Source organism: Pinus tabuliformis, chromosome 8 (assembly GCF_031772625.1).
Source record: "Pinus tabuliformis cultivar Carrire ecotype Pingquan chromosome 8, CPIR1, whole genome shotgun sequence".
NCBI lineage: Eukaryota > Viridiplantae > Streptophyta > Pinopsida > Pinales > Pinaceae > Pinus > Pinus tabuliformis.
Window position 1 is genome coordinate 2,059,263,507 of NC_142294.1, and position 19,217 is coordinate 2,059,282,723.

General features: G+C 38.7%; 1 protein-coding gene across 1 annotated transcript in view; it reads left to right on the forward strand.

The window, feature by feature from the left end:
• MBD9 (methyl-CPG-binding domain 9) overlaps positions 1 to 19,217 on the forward strand; it is a 225,822-nt gene that overhangs the window by 52,112 nt on the left and 154,493 nt on the right. The window contains exon 6 of the mRNA XM_089374975.1: positions 5,301 to 5,606. Within this exon, the coding sequence (XP_089231101.1) occupies positions 5,301 to 5,606 (306 nt within the window). The remainder of the gene's footprint in view (positions 1 to 5,300; positions 5,607 to 19,217) is intronic.

Below are 19,217 nucleotides of genomic sequence, written 5' to 3' on the forward strand. Positions count from 1 at the left end.
GGTCCAACAACATAAATCAAACTTGTTGGTCAAAAACTTTCCTTTCTTGCACGTGTAGTTGTACAAGAGAGATAAGAATGATAGAAAGACTTGCTCCTCATTGGTGAAGAAAATGAGAGTTCACATCCTCTATTTATACTTGTTGAAATGGGTGTGGCATCCCAAGGGACACGTCCCTTCACTGGGCAGGCCGACTTGACTTTCTTGGGTCGACTTGACTTTTCAAAAATTAAACTTTACATAAATTTTCTAGGCCAACTTGGAGGCCCTTTAGCAAAGCGGGAATACCTCCTAATGCTACCCAAAAAATCAACGCTCCCTGTTAGCAAGGGAGGTATTCTCTTTAGCTGCAAAAAGATTTCCCCTTAGCTGAAATTTCTCTTTCCACAAGAAAAGTTCATGAGCTTGCTATGTTGATGTAGTGTCTCCTCACATGCTCGTCTATAGATATAGATCACTCCATCTTAGAGCAGGGAATGTGAGCAATGTGGCCCATTTACCTTTGGCCAAATCAGGATGGCTTCTTAGGTAAATGTATCCAACTCCCCTGGTCAAATCAACATGACCCAACGAATTCAATATGGCTTCTCAGGAGAAGGTCTACCTTTGGGCCATTCACCCGTGGCCAAATCAGCATCAGTCAAATCAACATGACTACTCAGGTGAATGTATCCATCTCCCTTGGTCAAATCAACATGACCTAGCGGCCTAGCCAAATCAACATGGCTACTCAAGAGATGGTCTGCTCAATTCTTCAAAGATATCAACACTCCCTCCTAGCAAGGGAGACAATCTGCATCATGCCATACAAACTTTGCTTGAGACAGAGGCTTCGTAAGAGTGTTCACAATTTGCTTGTTTGTGGATATGTACTAGAACATCACTGCTCCCTCCTACACCATGTCTAGGATGAAGTGACAATTGATCTCCGCTTGATCAAATAGTTCTGCAAGTAGCTTTTGAAGCCACACTGCTTCATGACTTGCGACATTGGTGCTACGATATACTCTTCTTTTGTTGTACTGAGTGTAGCATAAGTTTGGTTCCTCCTAAAGTAGGATGTCATCATTGATCCCAAGTTGAAGTAGCACCTCGAGGCCCTATTTCTTTACTTTGCACTCCTAGCCCAATCTAAATCAATATATCCCCGTAGCCTCACTTCACCACCTGAGACATAGCTCAAACCATGTCCAATTGTACCATGCAGGTACTTCAACATATGATTTATTGCAAGCCAATGTATCTGCCTCAGCTTGACCATATACTGGCTCAGGGTGTTTACTACAAAGCAAATATCTGTTTGGTGTTATCGAGGTACCTCAAGGATGCAATCAATTGCCTGTACATTGTGGGATCCACCAAATCTGAATCTGAAGCAGAATCACTTAGCTTCTTTAGATTGGTCAACGTAGTTGTAGCCATGGAATTGCAGTGCATCTTACCAAATCTCCTCAAAATCTGAACAATGTACTTCCCTTGTCCAAGGAAGATCTCATCAGGTCTCTTCCACACCTCTAAATCCCAAGAAATAGTGCACCAGCCCAAATCTTTCATTTCAAACTTAGAGGTTAACTCCCACTTGCACCTAACAATGAGCCACTTCGCGCCAACAAATAATAAGTCATCCACATACAACACCAAGATCAAAGATCACTATCAACAATTATGAAGTAACGACCAGGATCCACAACACTCTTGGTGAAGCTCAAGCTCATCCAGTATCCACCAATCCTTTAATACCATGCTTTGGGTGCCTGCTTGAGTTTGAACAAAGCCTTCTTCAACATGCACACATGTGACTCCTTCCCATGTACCTCAAAGTCCTGAGGTTGCTTTATGTACACTTCCTCCTAAATCATGCCATTGAGGAACATGGTGTTTACATTCATCTGATGTATCTTCCAAGTTCCAACCCATAATTGAAGTAAGAGAAACAACAATTTTAATAGAAGTGTACTTGGCGACTAGAGTAAACGTCTTGTCATAGTCCACTCCTTCTTTCTGGGAGAACACTCTTGCCATGAACCTTGCTTTGTACTTCTTGATGCTACCATCTGCTGCATGCTTAATCTTATAGTTCCACTTGGAAGTCACCAATGACTTCCCTTTTGGTCATGGAACTATATCCCACACATTATTCTTCATGATGGACTGATACTCTTCCATCATGGCATCCTTCCAAACCTGTTGGCCTGCTGCCTCCTCATAATAGGAAGGCTCAGAATCAATGATGTGGCTCATGAATGACATATAGCTCGAGAACCTCTGTGGTTATCTGCTTTCCTTGAAAGTATTTCGAGGGGCTGCATGCCCCTCTACATCTCGCAAAGTGTCAGCAACATCTCTTGGTAGATCTACTGGCTCCTCTTGATAGTCTGAAGGATGAACATCTGGAATAATGGGACTTGTACCTGCATCATACCGAACCTCTTGCTCCTCACTATCAATCTCCATGAGAGACTCACATGAGTACCTGCATCATACGGAACCTCTTGCTCCTCACTATCAATATCCATGCGAGACTCCCATGAGTTGATATTGTCATATGCCATGGTCTGGGTTGGACGTCTTAAGAATTTGTATAGTCCTCCCTCTCGAACACAAATCACTCTTGCTGAGTCTATGCTTGTGCCCTTAGGCCATACAAGAACATGACGATCTACAAATGCAACTTTGTAACCTTTATCCTCTAATACTGAGATAAATTGCAGGTTCTTCATCAATCCTGGTACAAATAATACATCTCTCATGTGTAGTAAATCTCCGGAATCTAGCTGAAGCGATGCTGATGCAATTCCTTCAACTGCATACTTGGCATTATCTCCAAGTTCCACCTGCCACACTGAGTCCTCCTCTGTCAAATCAATGATAGAATCTCAAAAACTCGTCATGTGCCTAGAAGCATCACTATCTACCAGCCAAACATCAGTGCTATTGGTAATAGTGTCTGAAAGAGTGGAGACAAGGTAAAATTCCTTTGACTTCTTATGAGGTGGATGCTCATCATCATCATCAACATCGGCTGCTGATGCATGCTGATTTCCCTTCTTTTTCTTTTGAGGACACTGGGATGCATAATGTTCAAAATCATGACAATTGAAGCACTTGATCTTTGACATATCTTTCTTCTACTGATCCTGAACAAGAACAGGTCTTCTACATGTATTCTTCTTATCAAACTTTTCAAAATTTCTTCTTCCTTTTCCTTTCCTTGTATGGGCTGCAAGAGCTTGATTTTCTTCCTGTGGATTCTGCAAGTTATCTTGGACAACAGTCTGGCCTCCTCTTGGACACAATCAGTCCATAGCTTATCAAACTTGGGCAGATTTTCTTGTGCACAAATTCTTTGAACAAATGGATCCCATGAGGAAGGGGATCCATTAAGAGTCACTGTAACAAGTTCTATATCATCAATAGAATTTCCAATGGCTCTAAGCTCATCTATCAACTGAGAGATTCTCATAAGATAAGAAACAACAAAATCTGATCTAGAAAGCATAACACTCCAAAGTTGATGCCTCAAGGTTAGCTTCTTGCTTGTGTTGCTACTCTCATATAGTCCCACCAAAACACCATACACTTCTTTGGCAGTTTTCAAGCCAACAACAGGAGGAATCAAGTGATTCTTGGAATCTATCAAGATTCTCTTAGCCTCAGCTCCCTCTGGTTCTGGAATTATTTTATCCACGACCTGAAGCTCATTTTCTTCCAAGATAAAAAGTAACTTGGTTTTCCAAGATATGAAATTGGTAGCACCATCCAACCTAACTTCAACTCTCAGACTTGGTGCCATTTGACAAGAGATCCAAAAACCAATCAAGCTGCTGAATACTTGGTCTCTAAGGCTGACTTCAGTGGTTTATCAGATATCTTTCAGCAAAGCTCTGGTACCATGTTGAAATTCTACAAGCTGTACAGTAGAATATGATTTTCTGCTAGATAATTACTTCCTAATGATTTCCAACCAGTATTTTATGCCACTACTATCATTGACTAATTATATTTCAGAAAATATCAACAGTAAGTGCAGCTTAAACAATAAAGATCGTAGAGAGACAGCCATGCACAATAGAGACAACAAATTTTACCCTGGGAAACCCAACCTTGGGAGAAAACCCAACAACTTTTCTTAGGAGAAATTACTCTTCAGCAAGGTTTACAGATCACCAAGTTGTCTACAATTCTGTGCCGATAACCCAAGTCAATTACCAGTCAAACCTGGTCTGAACTCATACTAGTCATCCTTGGTCAACTCTGTCAGAAATCACTTTTCAACTCTGTGGTCAAACTGCAGTCAAAGTCTGTGGTCGACTGTGGCACTGGTTAGCTGCAGTCAACAGTCCTGGTCAATGCCTAGTCAAACTCAGTCAACTCTGTCAACTTGGTACAAAGACAGAAATCAAACTTGCTGGTCAAACATTTGCCCTTCTTCTTACATGTCCAGCTGTCCAAGAGAGATGAGAATGATAGAAAGACTTGCTCTCCGTTGGTGGAAAATGAGACTCACATCCTCTACTTGTACTTGTCGAAATAGGTGGGACACGTCCCTTCACTGGGCAGGTCAACTTGACTTTCCAAAAATTAACTTTTACATAAATTTTCTAGGATTTGGAGGCCTTTTAGCAAAGCGGGAATATCTCCCGATGCTACTCAAAAAATCAACACTTTCAAGTCTATAGCTTGGCAACCCACAAATGACACCGATATGCAAGGAGATCTTATCTTTCAAATGATAGTTTCAAGACCATGTTCCATACTTATGTTAATTATATCTTCTTGTCCTGTTGTCTTGAACTTGATATGTGTATAATCTCAAGATCTGATATCCCACAGTGACAAGGTACGAGGTTTGTGAATCTTAATGTGACATCAATTGCCGTCATTGGCTTATTGAAACATGGGTTGGCAATGATTATGTAACTTTTATTCAAAGTCTAACGAAATGAGAGGTTGTATTAGTAAAAAAAAACCAAAGAAAATATTTGTGGGCTAAGGTTTCTCTTGACCCTTCTAGCATCTATGTGCAATAAGAAAATGACTGGTTGTATTTCCCAAATTTTTTCCTTCAATGCAAACAAAGTATTATTTAAAGAAGTGTCAACATCCTATTGGAGTCAGAAACTGATTTTTTAACATGACTGTTATATATGGAAACTTTTAGTAATGCAAACTGAATCTGATACAGAATTTTTTTCACATAGCGTTATTGTATAACTGTTATTTTAGACGTCTTTTCTAAATTATTCTTGAAACCTCGTTTTCATTGAATACAAATGTTTTTAACGTCTCTATGTTTCCAGCTACTTGCAGAGGCGGTACAGATTGTTTCAGGAAGCCTATTGGCAGAAAATGACAAATTGAATGTGGATGGTAGAGATTCTGTTGGGAATGATAATGATGGAGATAAAGCAAATCACGAAGAGGAGAAACCAGAGTGGGCTCAAGTGTTGGAACCTGTAAGAAAGCTACCGACAAATGTTGGGACAAGAATCAGAAAATGCGTTTATGAAGCACTTGAGAGAAGTCCACCTGACTGGGCAAAAGAGATTCTAGAATGGTCAATTAGCAAAGAAATTTACAAGGGGAATGCCTCAGGTCCAACAAAGGTGACCCTCAATATATACTTTCTGAAGATAGCCATGAGAATATAATGTGAAGCTTGAGGGTTGTCATGAGATACATAGGACATTGTTTAACTGCACTTTTTCTAAAACAAAGTAAATTGAATTTTAAACTGTCTTCTCATCTTGCATGGTAGTTTCAATTATTTTTATCATGTCAGGCTTATTATGTTTCCTAGATATATAAGTAGTTTTCAAAATCTCGTTTCATTTTATCAAGGTCTAGGACTCTCTAGGAAGGCCCTTTGTTAGATTTCACACAATGATTCTTCGATATTTTTCCTGCTAAATTAGTTTCTTTGAAGTAAATACTAAATAACTCTGAAACTCATTAGATTGTGTGAACTCTCTTATTCGTTAGTGTATTCTCATGAATTCTTATGAATTCCCAGAAATCCCATTTTGCTTATGTCTTGCTGACAGAACTTCATGTGGACATTTGTACATTCTAAATACAACAGAGTGGTTTACAAGTTTTTCCTTGTCTACACTCTAGTTTGGGGTTGTATTGTTCATTTCCATGCCTTCTTATTAAGGCAACAGGCTACAAACTATATTTTATTTTTCCTGCTTAACTGGTTATGAATTATTTATTTTCTCTCTTTCTTTTGCTTTTCTTTGGAGTTGTTGGTAATCCAGGCCCTAAGGTACCTTAATGCTTATTAGGTTCCAAGGTTCTCCCCATGGCTTGGGAGGTCCACACTGGCTGTGTCATTGGCAAGGACTGGGCCTTGTTGACCCATGCCATGATCCAAACTTTCCTTACTTACAAGAAGATGAATGGGAAAAGGGCAATTAGTTCACCTTTTCAGGCTTTGCAGAGAGGGTAGGCCTTACTTGAATGGTGAAAGCAACATAAACAAGGCATGTGGGCCGTAGCACATTTTATTAAATGAGAAAATATTTGCTTACGTTTTTGAAATATGTAAATTTTGGTGATTGTTGAGAGTGAATCTGCCTGAAGCTATGAGTTTGGAATGATGATGAGATAAAAACTAATCAAGAGATAATATGTGTGCACCTGACTTACAGAAATTGGAGAAGGGAAATAAGATAAACTTATTAATGTCCAATGAGTGACCACAAAGTTGGTTAGTGTGATTCAAAGGTACAGCTGAAGTGAATACATAGTGGGACTACAAATGCTACTCTTAAAATTACACTATGAAAAACAGAGAAATATCTAATTAGCAAATAGTGTTGAAATTTGATGACTAAAAAGTAAAAACAAGTTTTCTGCAATCCCAACCCGGTTTTAATTTCACCTGATTGCTCCCATTCAATTAAATGTCCTTTCCCATGAACATACATTCAACATATAGAATTCTGGAAATGAAGTTTTCAGATTAAAACACATGGGACTGTCAACACACGCTGAAAATAAATATGGACATAACAAGACCAGCAACACACATAAAAATACACACAGATTTTTGGTCAACTTAGATCCAGGCAAAACCCCTTCAATCTTCTCCGGGAAAAACCTATTAGAGAGCTCTTCAAATTTTTTCATTTTCCAAGTTCAGGAAAAATACATTTGCAAACAAAACAAAACAGCCAAATACAACTTATCTCTTCAGCCCAAAACTCCTTGAAAACCGTACCCACTTTGCTTCGATTTTCCGTGCCCAATTGAAGCTGAAAATATGTACTCTACGAATATGACTATACGAAATATATTGTATGGACTGTACACATTTTTTTTCAATATATATATATATCTCAAAAACTTATCTCGAACGGCGTGCAACTCACAACATTATGTTGTTTGTACTGTACTTTATGCTGTCTTCTATGCTTTGATTTTTGTGCCCAACTTTGCCAATAAATCAGTCCTTCAGCTTGCTACAAATTTCTGCTTTAGAACTTTTCTCTAGTTCTCAGTCTCCTTTTTCCAATCTGCTTATGAAGAATGAATGTAGTCTCTCTTTTCTTTACCCCCATTCGTTTTCCTAAATGAATTTTGGGTAACCCTAAGATCTAATGGCTCAGATTCATTTAGATCAAGGGATCACATTTTTTTTTAGAGAAAAATAAAAGAGTAGAAACAATGAAATAGCTGGAAAAGATCTGTAAATTTTGAGAGGAGAAGATCTGTAAATTTTGAGAAGAGAAGCTCCAACCAAGCTGAAAATAAACTCTTCAATTAGCTCCAAAATCTCCTTCAGAAGTTTGCCAATGAATTCTCTCAAAATAACCTTGCAAATTACAATATTTTTGGAAAAAAATAAAAGAAATCTGAAATTCTGAATTCTGCATAAAAAAACTCGGGCTTTAAAATTTTAAGAGAAGAAAAAAATAAAAGAAATCTGAAATTCTGAATTCTGTATTAAAAAAACTGTGGTTTTAAAATTTTAAGAGAAGAAAAAAATAGTTTTTTGAAGAAAAATAGAACATCAATGGTTGAAAAAATACCTTGTATTTCTATCTTAATTAGCTGAAGAAAATCAGCCCCAGAGCAGCCCCTACAAATCTGCATAAAAACACCAGGGTTTTAAATTTTTATGGGAAAAAACTCTCTGATTTTTAAAGAAAATTAGAAGAAAAAAAAGAGTTGTAATTTCTTTGATTTACCCTCTAAATATTTTAGAGAAAATCAACTCCAAAATTAGCGATGTAGCAGCTCCAACAAAATAAAAAAAATTTCTTCCACCAATTGCAAAAACCATTGAAGAAAACCCAAAAATCTATGGGAAAAAATAAATCTTTGAAGTAGCTTAAAAATATTCCAACCCAATAGTTCTCCAAGACTCCAATAAGCTCTTCAAATCTACAAAAAATCTCTCTCAGAACAACCGTGCAAGAAACTTTCCAAATTCTCCTCACCGAACTTAGCTCAAGAAATGCAAGAGACTCGAATGAATAGTGTGAGTAGAATAGAGGGGGTGGGGGTGTTTAAATAGCTTTAGGGGGGAGGGGGGCTAGATTAGGTTTAGAATTTCGGAAAAATAATTAAAAAAAACAAAAAAAAAAACGGAAAAAATCAGTTTTTTGGCCTGCCTGGCTGCACGGCTGTGGGGTTCACTGGCTGCCAAAACTGGTTTGGAGGCAAAACTGGTCCGAACCGGCCGGTTTCGTACGGAAACTGACCGGTTCGAAGGGCTAGTTCGGACCGGTTTTGCCTCCAAACCGGTTGGACCAGCCGGTTTTGACGGAATTGGTTCGGTTCCGATAACATTGATATATATATAATATATCTATATATATATATATTATATTATATTATATTTAAACCTGGAAAGAAATCATTATGAATAAATGAGCAAGAACATTTAAATGACAAACATAAATGACAAGAAATGTTCTGCCATCACTTATTTGGATCCTCATCATTAATATCACCCTTTGCCTCTACCTCAATCCTCTAGGGACATTAGTCATCACCACCCAAATTTGATGAAACTACCTAATCCAAGCTTTAAAATATGCTATGAAAGGCCTAGCATGCATGATCAATGATTTTGATTTGAGTGAAGGATACTTTTTTGCGAAGGCCGCGATAGAGGAGTCCAACAAATAATATCACTAACATCGAGGTACGTAAAGGGATTGGTGCTCTTGATTAACTACCAATTCCATACCTTCATACAAGATACAATCTAATGAAAAAGATCCTGAAATTCTGAATATTGTTAACTCTGTTGAATTTTGAATAGGATATGAAATTCTACTTTTCCATATGAAGATTGGTATAGTTGGAAACACTCAAACATCCCGAAGCAATTAATGGTAATGTTAAAAATTTAAGTGAAAGTGATATTTCTCTTACTTTAAGAGTTTAACATTACCATTAATTATCAACGCTTTGGTGCAAACAAAGAGTGAAACCCTTTTTAAAGAAATATTTTTGGGTTTAGAGGTTTCTAGAAGTCTCATTAATTCATAATTAACTTTTGATTAAGCAATAAAACCAAATTTTGGGTCCCAACGATTAAATCAAGGAGAAAAAGGAGAAATTTCATTTGGAAATGGGTTGTACAGATGTTGAAACACGTTTTAGTTTGTATGAAACATATTTCTGACATGTGAAATGCATTTCAATCAAACTAAAACTTGTTTCAGTTGACTTTCAAAGTTTCGACACGGAAATGCAGTTGATACACAACCGACGGGGGGAGGGGGGAGTTTCGTGCAACGTACGTGAGATCTTTCCCCTCATTGAAGATAGGCTGAAATTTAACATTCTAAATTTGTGTCTTATTATTGGCCTAGTTTATCACAATCTTTGAATCACCAAGACCTTGAAGCTTGGAAAGTCACCTTTAATATACGTTGAAGTTAAACATTAATCAACTTTTCCTTTGATATTTCCCTTGGATCTCCTTGGAAAACTACTATAATTTCTTTGCAAAAAAAGGAATAGAATTACATTTTGCAAATGCTAAAAGCATTCAATATGAGTAGGACCGTAGTCTTGTGAGAGCATTAACAACCTCTCGGCTCAAGAGTAGAATAAAATAAAATAAAAATAAAGTACAAAAGATAAATTAAGTGTTATAATAATCACTTAATTTCTCTTTGTTTCCTTTCTTTCTATGGACGTTTTGCCACACCCCTAAAATAGGGTCAACAGGTACGACTGCCAATTCATTCATAGTCACCACTGGGGAGGGTACTTTATCAAATAATTTCTCTTTGTTTCCTTTCTTTCTATGGACGTTTTGCCACACCCCTAAAATAGGGTCAACAGGTACGACTGCCAATTCATTCATAGTGACCACTGGGGAGGGTACTTTATCAAATCTGAACTTTTCGAAAAATGAACTCTCTTTGAGCCTACTAACCCGTCCTCTTTGCATGCCACAACTCCAAGATGTTCTAACTGAAGGATTGGTTCTGTTTCTGAAACATTCTGCATGTGTGGTACATTTCCATTAGGAATATGAGTATTCAAATCTTCTTGTTTTGGAGGGTCCTTGATTTCCCCTTCTTTATCCTCCGGGAAAATGGGATCAAAAGGCTGCAAGTCTTTTGTTTTATGAGCTTGCCCCTTTTTCTTTTTTGAGGGCTTTTTTGCTTGAGGACATGAAGCCTGTAAGTGTCTTGTTTGGAAGCATGTGCTGCATCTAAATGCCATGTTTTCATAGTCGAAGATTTGGATCCATTGAAATGATTTGTGTTTCAACAATATGCGGTTGGGTAGACCTTTGCTTAGGTCTATTTCTACACAGATATAGACAAATATAAATAAACCTTTCTCCATTCTTTCAACATCCATCTTTTGGAAAGAACCCAAAGCATTTCCAATATCCTCTAGTACCTTGTGATGCCAAAAAGTAAGAGGGAGGTTTGACAAACTCACCCAAACTGGCATCTTTGTTACCACCATTGATGAAGAATCGAACTCTGGAAACCCTGGGGTTATGAAGAGTTCTGCCCTTCCCAAGAACCAAGGCCCTTCTTGCAGGACTTTCTCTAAGGCTGCCTTGGAATCAAACTGTACAATGAAAAAAACTTTTGAACAAAGATATATATCACAATTTTTGGTCCAGGTTGTATAAACCCACTGATGCAAAGCTTGATACCTTACGCTAGAATCCATTAAATTTGTAGATGATAGCTCTAGATTGAAGAACACAAAAGAGTTGATTTACCTCTTTTAAATCTACTTCTAGTGTTGACATTTGTTTTGATTGTTCAACAATATCCATTGTGATGGTCGTCTTACCCCGAGCCACATCCTTGTATGTAGCTGAAGCATCTAGGTTCTTGGAGTCTATTGCACCCCTACATAGCCTCAAAAGGAAAACGATGGTGAGCCATGTAGTTGTGAAACATCCTGCATCTGTTTCCCTTCACAGAGTAAACGCTGCATGGCTACAAGAATCCCCAACCGCTTCTCTATGGTCTACTTTAGGGCCACCACATAAATCGATTCAGAGATCCAGATTTGGATTGAGTTCCTATTGAGGGTGTTAACAAAAATCGGAAACCCTTCTGCATGGTATAGATTTTTGAAACTTTCCACTGAACCCTGCAAAGGAGAGGGGCTATCATTGAAATTTACTTCGATTTGAGGGGATTGAGGCAAGCCAGGGAGACATAGAGGACTAGAGGCTTGTTGATTAACACATGCAAGCTAGAAAGACCGGCAAAAGGGAACTGTAGACTTCTTGTGCTAGATAGCAGATAAAGACAAACCCTGGAGCTGCTATTCTTTGTCCTGTCAAGGCTCGTAACTCAGAGGATCGTATTGGAATCTTGAGGGCTTGGAGCTGCAAATGGTTTTGCCCTCGTTCGTGAACTTGGGAATGGAGTGTTCCATTTGGGCCCATTGCAACATTTTTTGGCATCGACAATGGTGGATTCCGACCATTCTTTGGCCCATTTGATACAATTTCAGCCCTCATGCCACCAATTCTAAGAGTCCCTGTCCATGGAACCCACCTTGGGGTTTGATCTCGTGATCCTTTGAAAGCATGAGGGTTGGAGGGGTTCAACTCTCATCGTTCGACCCACAATAGAAGTAGCAGGAGAAAAGTAGGCCTAGCAGTGAACAACATGTTCGCTTGGAATCGCTAAAATGCATGGCTGCATTCATCTCTAGAGAAACATTAATGGTTGCCCATCTTTCCTTCACATCTAACCCTTCTACAACTTGATCAACTTGATCATGTAGATATTGATCTTTTGCTTTTATTTTAACAAATCTGCCTATTATTTTAACAACTTGGCAATGCATAACCACACTTTCAGGGAAACTCAATCAAAGGAACCATTGCCATTACCACTAGAGGCACAAGAATCCTTAAGAAATATTGAACACGCCATGCTAACAATATGCTCCCAACTTTTTCATTGATATATTTAAAAGCGTAGGCTTTAATATATGTTTAATATGCTTGAATCAAAAGGAATGGAGCGAGACCAACGTGTGGCTAGAAAGATGCATTGATTTGCCTAGAATGGGCACTATGCATTGTAGTGTCCAAAGAAGAAGGGGAAGAGGAAGTCGTAGTAGATAACAACATCAACAGACGTTCAACTTGATGAGTTTGCAGTGAAGTTTGAGAAGGACTTCTCATTTGCCTCTTGTCTATTAACCAATATAATCACTGGGAGAGCTTGCAACTTGGATAGTGGTGCATCATGTCATATGATAGAGGCACGGGGGCTATTTGTACTAGGACTGAAGAAGAACTTGCTCTCAGGCTTAGTGATCAAGGACAAAGGATATGTAGCCATGTTTAGAAATGGGCAGGTGCATCTAGAGGAGTCTAGTCAAGACACAATAATGGTTATATTGATTAGAGAGAGCAACTTGTATAGGTTGACGGGAAAACCTGTTCAAGTGTTGGCACATGATAGTGACAACTTGTGTGAGCTATGGCACTAGAGGATGGGATACTTGCACTACAAGGTATTGTTGATTTTGAGGGAGATTTTTCATTGGTATCCCAAAGTTCAATATTGAGCAACAAGGCACCTGTAAAGGGTGCGGACATAGCAAGAACGCTAAGGTTGCTTTTCTAAATAGCGCGAGTAGGTCTAAGGGGATCTTGGATCTCATTCATTTAGATGTATGTGGGTCGATGTCAGTGGCATCAATACATGGAGCATAACACTATATCATGTTTATTGATGACTATTCTAGGAAAACTTCGATCTTCTTCATGAAGACTAAGGATGAGGTCTTCAGTCGGTTCCTAGAGTTTAAGGCCTAGGTGGAGAAGTAGAGAGACAAGAAGATCGACTTCTTGAGATTAGGTAATGGGGTAAAGTACACCTCCAATGAATTCAAGGATTTCTATAAGGAGGCAAGGGATGTAGAGGGAGATGAAAGCGTTGTACAACCCTTAATAGAATGCAGTTGCAGAGAGAAAAAATGGTCCATCTTCGATTCTACTCAAGCTATGCTCATGACTAGGAGCTACCCATGTTTCTTTTGGTAGAGGCATGTAATACTCTAGTGTTTGTGTAGAGCAAGAGTCCTCACATGATATTGGGGGACAAGACTCTTGAGGAGGCATTCACTTGGGTGAAACTAGAGATAGGACTCATGAGGATCATTGGTTGTCCAGTTTACATCCATGTTCTTGCATGGGAGAGGACGAAGTTGGAGCCTTTAGGACAGAAGGGCATATTTGTTGGGTGCAACGAGACGTCAAAGGCTTATACGATCTTCATATTAGTGCAATAGAAGAAAATTGTGAGCAAGGATGTTAAGTTAAAGGAGAACTTGGCATCTAGGAAGTCTCATGAGTTGCCATCACCAGTGATAGAGAATTGGGAGTAGGAGGCACCGAAGATAGAGCAACATGCAGAGGCTTCTAGTTCATAGAGTCAACCATTAGGTGGGGAGGAGTTAGTAGCACCATCCAGTTTTTTCAAGAGACCCAGGTGGGTTGAGCAGACATTGAGGGATGCTCAAGACAAGGTTACTTGGGAGCGGGAGCGGGAGCGACATTGTCAGAAGCTCTCTGTTTGGGAGCGATTCCGGGAGCAATTTTTATATGATATATATATATATATATATATATATATATATATATATATATATTTATTTATTTATTTTGATGCATATATGTCAACAAAAGCATGTAGATGATGAATTATATATAAAAAACATAAAAAAACATAGATTGAACCATATATCAACAAACATCTATAAGTTATAATCTTCATCAACCACATCTACAAGTTAGTAGCATAGTAACATACAACATATTGGGTCTCATGATTCATCAATCTTAAAGTTTCAAGCTTTCAAAATTCAATATCTAACATTATCTAACATGAAATGAAATGAATCAACTTTCAACTTTCACGAAGCATGTGGAGGCGCTCTCCCGTAACCTTGGCTCAAGAGCATGTGGAGGCTCCTAGGATCACATTTAGGGAGAACAAGCCTCCAAAGAAGTTTCAAAACCCCATGGCATTGACGAGTAATATCATCGGAGAGGTAGCAGACCGGGAGGTTTGGAGGAAAGCCATGATGAAGGATGATGCATGCGACATTGTGCCATGAACCGAAGGGACAACTAGTTACAGATGACTCTTCAGTAAGTGCCGTCCTCACTAAGGGGGAGTGTTGATGACAGTAGCTCGGGCAGGTACCTTTATCTAGGTGTGTGAGAGTTGCCTAATTGACACTTAACCTTAGTAATTACTTTAATTATTAAAGTAATTGATTTCGATTAGATAAAATGAGTTAATCTAATGAAATGTAAAGTTATTTGCATTCGTGAATGAGATGAATCTCAACCGTTGATCTCAAGTGAGGTTGAGATCTAATCTCAATCGTCAATCACTTGTGAGATTAGGGTTGTGGATTCGGTCAATAACTCAAACCTATAAAAGGAAGGCTAGGCTAAGGGAGAAAAAGCATTTTGAGCACAAGGCATAGTGAGAGAGATCTCAGTGATTGGATGAAGGAGGACTTTCTTCCAAGTGTGCAGGGTTCAAGGAAGAGTGCAAGGAGCAGCAAGGGAAGGATCCAGATCAACCGACAGATCAAAGGACAGCTCAAGGGTTTGACCAGCTGGATCTAATTCCTGGTTTATTGTTGTATGTATGTTTACTTGGATGGCGATTAACCCAGGAAATGAGACCCTTGTATGCTCTAGATGATCTTTAATGAAACATCAGAATTTTGAAGGGCAGAAAATCATTGTGTGCATGTGTGAGATTATTGTTTAATTTTGATTCTGTTGTTTATTTTATTTATGCGTTAAAATCCTGGCTGTGCTTTTATTCAGTAGGTCCACATAATAATTATTTGACAGCAAGGAAGTTTGCTTGGTAATAAATTGCCTGGTTGTTGGGGTTAAGGAAAATTTCAATGTTGCACAAAGCGCGATCGGGATTTAATCGGCGCCGGGAAAAAAGCGGAAAAAATCGACAAAAGCGGGAAAAAAGCGGGAAAAAAGCGTTTGGCACAAAAATATTCATTTTTTTTCAATTTTTTTAATATCTAAACCATCTACAACATAAAATAAATACATTGACACATAAATATGATAAAAAAACTAATATATAAGATGTTTAATATCATTTCTAGCGCTAAAATCACACATAACATTGAATCATGTCCTGAATAGTAAGTCCTGAGTCCCAAGTCCAACTCAGCCTCAAAATATCAACAAAAAATATGATAATGTATCTCATCATGTCATAATGTCATATACAATAAAATGAAAGTCTAATCCTATTGATTTCCTCTGCCCCTCTTGCGAGAAAATGGCACAGCTTTCTCTTTCCCTCTAGATGTAGAAGCTGGTGCCTGTGCTGGTGGAAATGGCAGTGGAGTCTGACATGCTCTAGAAGCTGAAGAACTAGTAGTAGCAGCTACAGGAGGCTTAGGTGGACGGAGACCACGTCCTCTACTGGTGGTAGTGGTAGCCCGGGTAGCCCGGGTAGGCGGTGTCACCTCCTCCTCCTGCTCCTCCAACTCCTCCTCCTCCTACTCCTGCTCCTGCTCCTCCTCCTCCTCCCCCTCCTCCTCCCCCTCATCCTGCACTAACCAATCCTCAGTGGGATCCATGAGAGGCCTCTCGGTCTCAACCCTCCATTCAGCAGTGGTGTCAATCCCATCCAATGAGATGGCTTCCGTATCAGGTGTCTTACTCTTCTCTAGTTGTCTCACCCACAATCGAAGATTGTAGTAGACATAGACCATGTCATTAAGTCTATGGGACTCCAACCTGTACAAAGTTCATGAAATAATAATTAATAATTAATATTATAAAAAAAATATTGTTTAAAACTTTAATGAATTCAAAAATTTATTTGGAAATTTGCAATATTTTAAATGTTTAAGTGTTAACCTATTGCGCTTCTTGTTGTGTATTTTTTCAAATACACTCCAATTGCGCTCACATCCCGAGGAGCTGCATGTTTGGCTGAGGATGCGTACGACAAGATTTTGCAAAAGGGGTACTCTGCCACCATACATCTTCCACCATGCGTCTACAACAAAATTACAAATAAAATTTTAAATAAACATAAGAAAAAAATGGAATTTGAAGAAACAATGAAATTTGAAAGTTGAAACAAAGTTACAAAGTACATACTACAAACTAAAAAATACCTGGCATTTTAATCGTCCTATCAATGACAGCCATCTCAAAGCCAAATGTGCCACCTGACAACTTATATTGCTCAATTTGTCTAGAGATCTCCATACGTTCTTCTGGAGATCTCACCATCTTCTGGACATAGGTTAATAATCCTTCCACGACCTCAACATCAAAATTAAACCCACATGCATAAGAAAATGCAGGGTTCAGGAAAAGCCCAGCAGCATGAATGGGACGATGGAGTGTGTTGTTCCATCGCTCATCAATGACTTCCCATAGAAGGAGTTGTCTCTGAAACCCATCATCTCCCTTATCATCATGGTAGGACCGAATGGCTTCTTTGGCCCTGTCCATGGCTTCATACAAATAGCCCATTGCGGGCTTCTCACCATCAACCAACCGAAGAACCTTTACCAAAGGTTCTGTAACAGCGCACACCTCCTGCACTCCCGCCCAGAAGTCTTCCTGGTATGAAACTAGTCTGCAGACGGCCTCTCCTTCTGGTTTGCGGCTCATTGACGAAGCACGCCACTCCTCTGAAAGAAACATTCTCTTCAAATCCCACATAGAATTCAAGAGGGATTGAAGAGATATGAAACTCGTCGCAAACCGTGTAATGGCGGGGCGCACCAACTCTTTGTTGTTGGTGCATTTTCTCATCAAGCTAAGCACAGATGTGTGATTGTAAATAAATTTTGTGATGCTTTTTGATGAGTCAACAACCTCTTTGACAAAGGGAATTTTCCCTATGTCCTCTAACATCAAATCAATACAATGGGCAGCACAAGGTGTCCAAACTAAAGCAGGATGCCTGTCCATAAGCATTCTACCAGCAGCAACATAATTTGCAGCATTGTCCGTTATGACTTGGACAACATTTTCTGCACCCACCTCCAAAATAAACACATCCAGCAAATCACATAAAGTTCTTGCATCTTTGATTTGATGAGTTGCATCAACAGATTTGATAAACATAGTCCCCTTGGGACAACTAACCAAGAAGTTTATAAGGGTTCTCCCCTTTTGGTCAGTCCAACCATCTGACATAACAGTGCATCCTGTTTGTGCCCATGATGCCCTAAAATCCTCCAATCTTTGGGTGCAGTCACGCTTTTCATCTTGAAGAAGCCGGCCTCTGAAATCATGAAGAGAAGGGATTTTGTACCCCGGGCCAACACTGGCAATAGCATCAACAGTAGGTTGGAAAAATGGATTACTCCTTACAATGCTGAAAGGAATATCACTCCAGAGGAGAAATTTTGTCATCAACTTGTCAGCTTGTTCTTTTTCAGTTATTTTTAGCATTGAACCAATAGTTGGTTGTGAACCAGGTGTGGTTCGAGGAACAAAATATGATGATGCAGCTACCGGATTGACTGACGCTGCAGTAGAACCAGTGCCACTTGGCCCACTTCTTTCAACTGACCTTTTTAGTTGCCTTTTGAGTTCTTCTTTGGCATCTCTAGTGTGCTCCAATTCTCCCAATGCTCTCATGGCTTTTTGGATAATTTCAGCATTTGTATTTAGACAGGGCCCCACATCATGTCCAGGGATTTGTGCAAGGTGGAACTTCAACCTGTACACCCCCCGAATATTTCCTTTCCACACAACTTGCAATACAAGTTTTGTCTATCATTCGGAGTTTTAGGGTCACCATATTCCCAGAAAGGATCCAATTTCCTTGGCATGTTTGTTTTTGAATTTTGAATTTGCAAACCTATGGAAAAATAAGGATTAGGAAATAGGAATTTAGGATTACATAATACAAATTACAATTTAGCATTTGCAAAATTACAAGTTAATTATTTCCAAAATCCCAATTTCTAAACCCAAGTTACCCAACCAAATGCCAATGGCAAATGCCAAAAAACAATGAAAATTCAAAAAAAATAAACAATGTTTAAAAAAAATGAGAAAATAAAAATAAAAAATTGGTTCTCATAGTCATAACAAATTACCCATCCCAAATCAATGAAAAATTTCAAAAAATTCTTTAAAAACAATGAAAACCAAAGTTTTTATAGAAGCAAAACCAAAAAAAATTAATCTACATACCTCTTTTATGGACAAATTGGTGATCTTGGCTTGGATTCCTCCTAAAAACGCTTGGATTCGCTCCCAAATCCGACGGAAACCCTTCAGCTCCTCTCCCTCACCTCTTCTCCTCCTCCTCCGCGCGGCGACAACACAATGAATTAAAAAAAAATCGAATTTGCCATATAAAACCCCGCTGCCCGCGCCTCCCACGATTTTTACGAAAAAATCGCGATATTTTCAAAAAATCGCGATTTTTTCGATAAAAATCGGTATAAAAAAAAAGTGGCGATTTTTACGGATAAAAATCGCGATTTGATCGGGCAGAGGAAAAAATCGCGATTTTCCGATAAAATCGCGATTTTATCGCGATTTTAACAACACTGGAAAATTTAACAAAACAGGGATTTCCTTTTGTTGTGAAAGTTGAGACTTTGGTTCATGGGGGCAATCGGTCAATTTATTAGGGAAATGAGTGATAAATCACTACTTCTTTAATATATTAACTTTAACTTTACCTTTTCCATCTGTATGAATTCTGGGT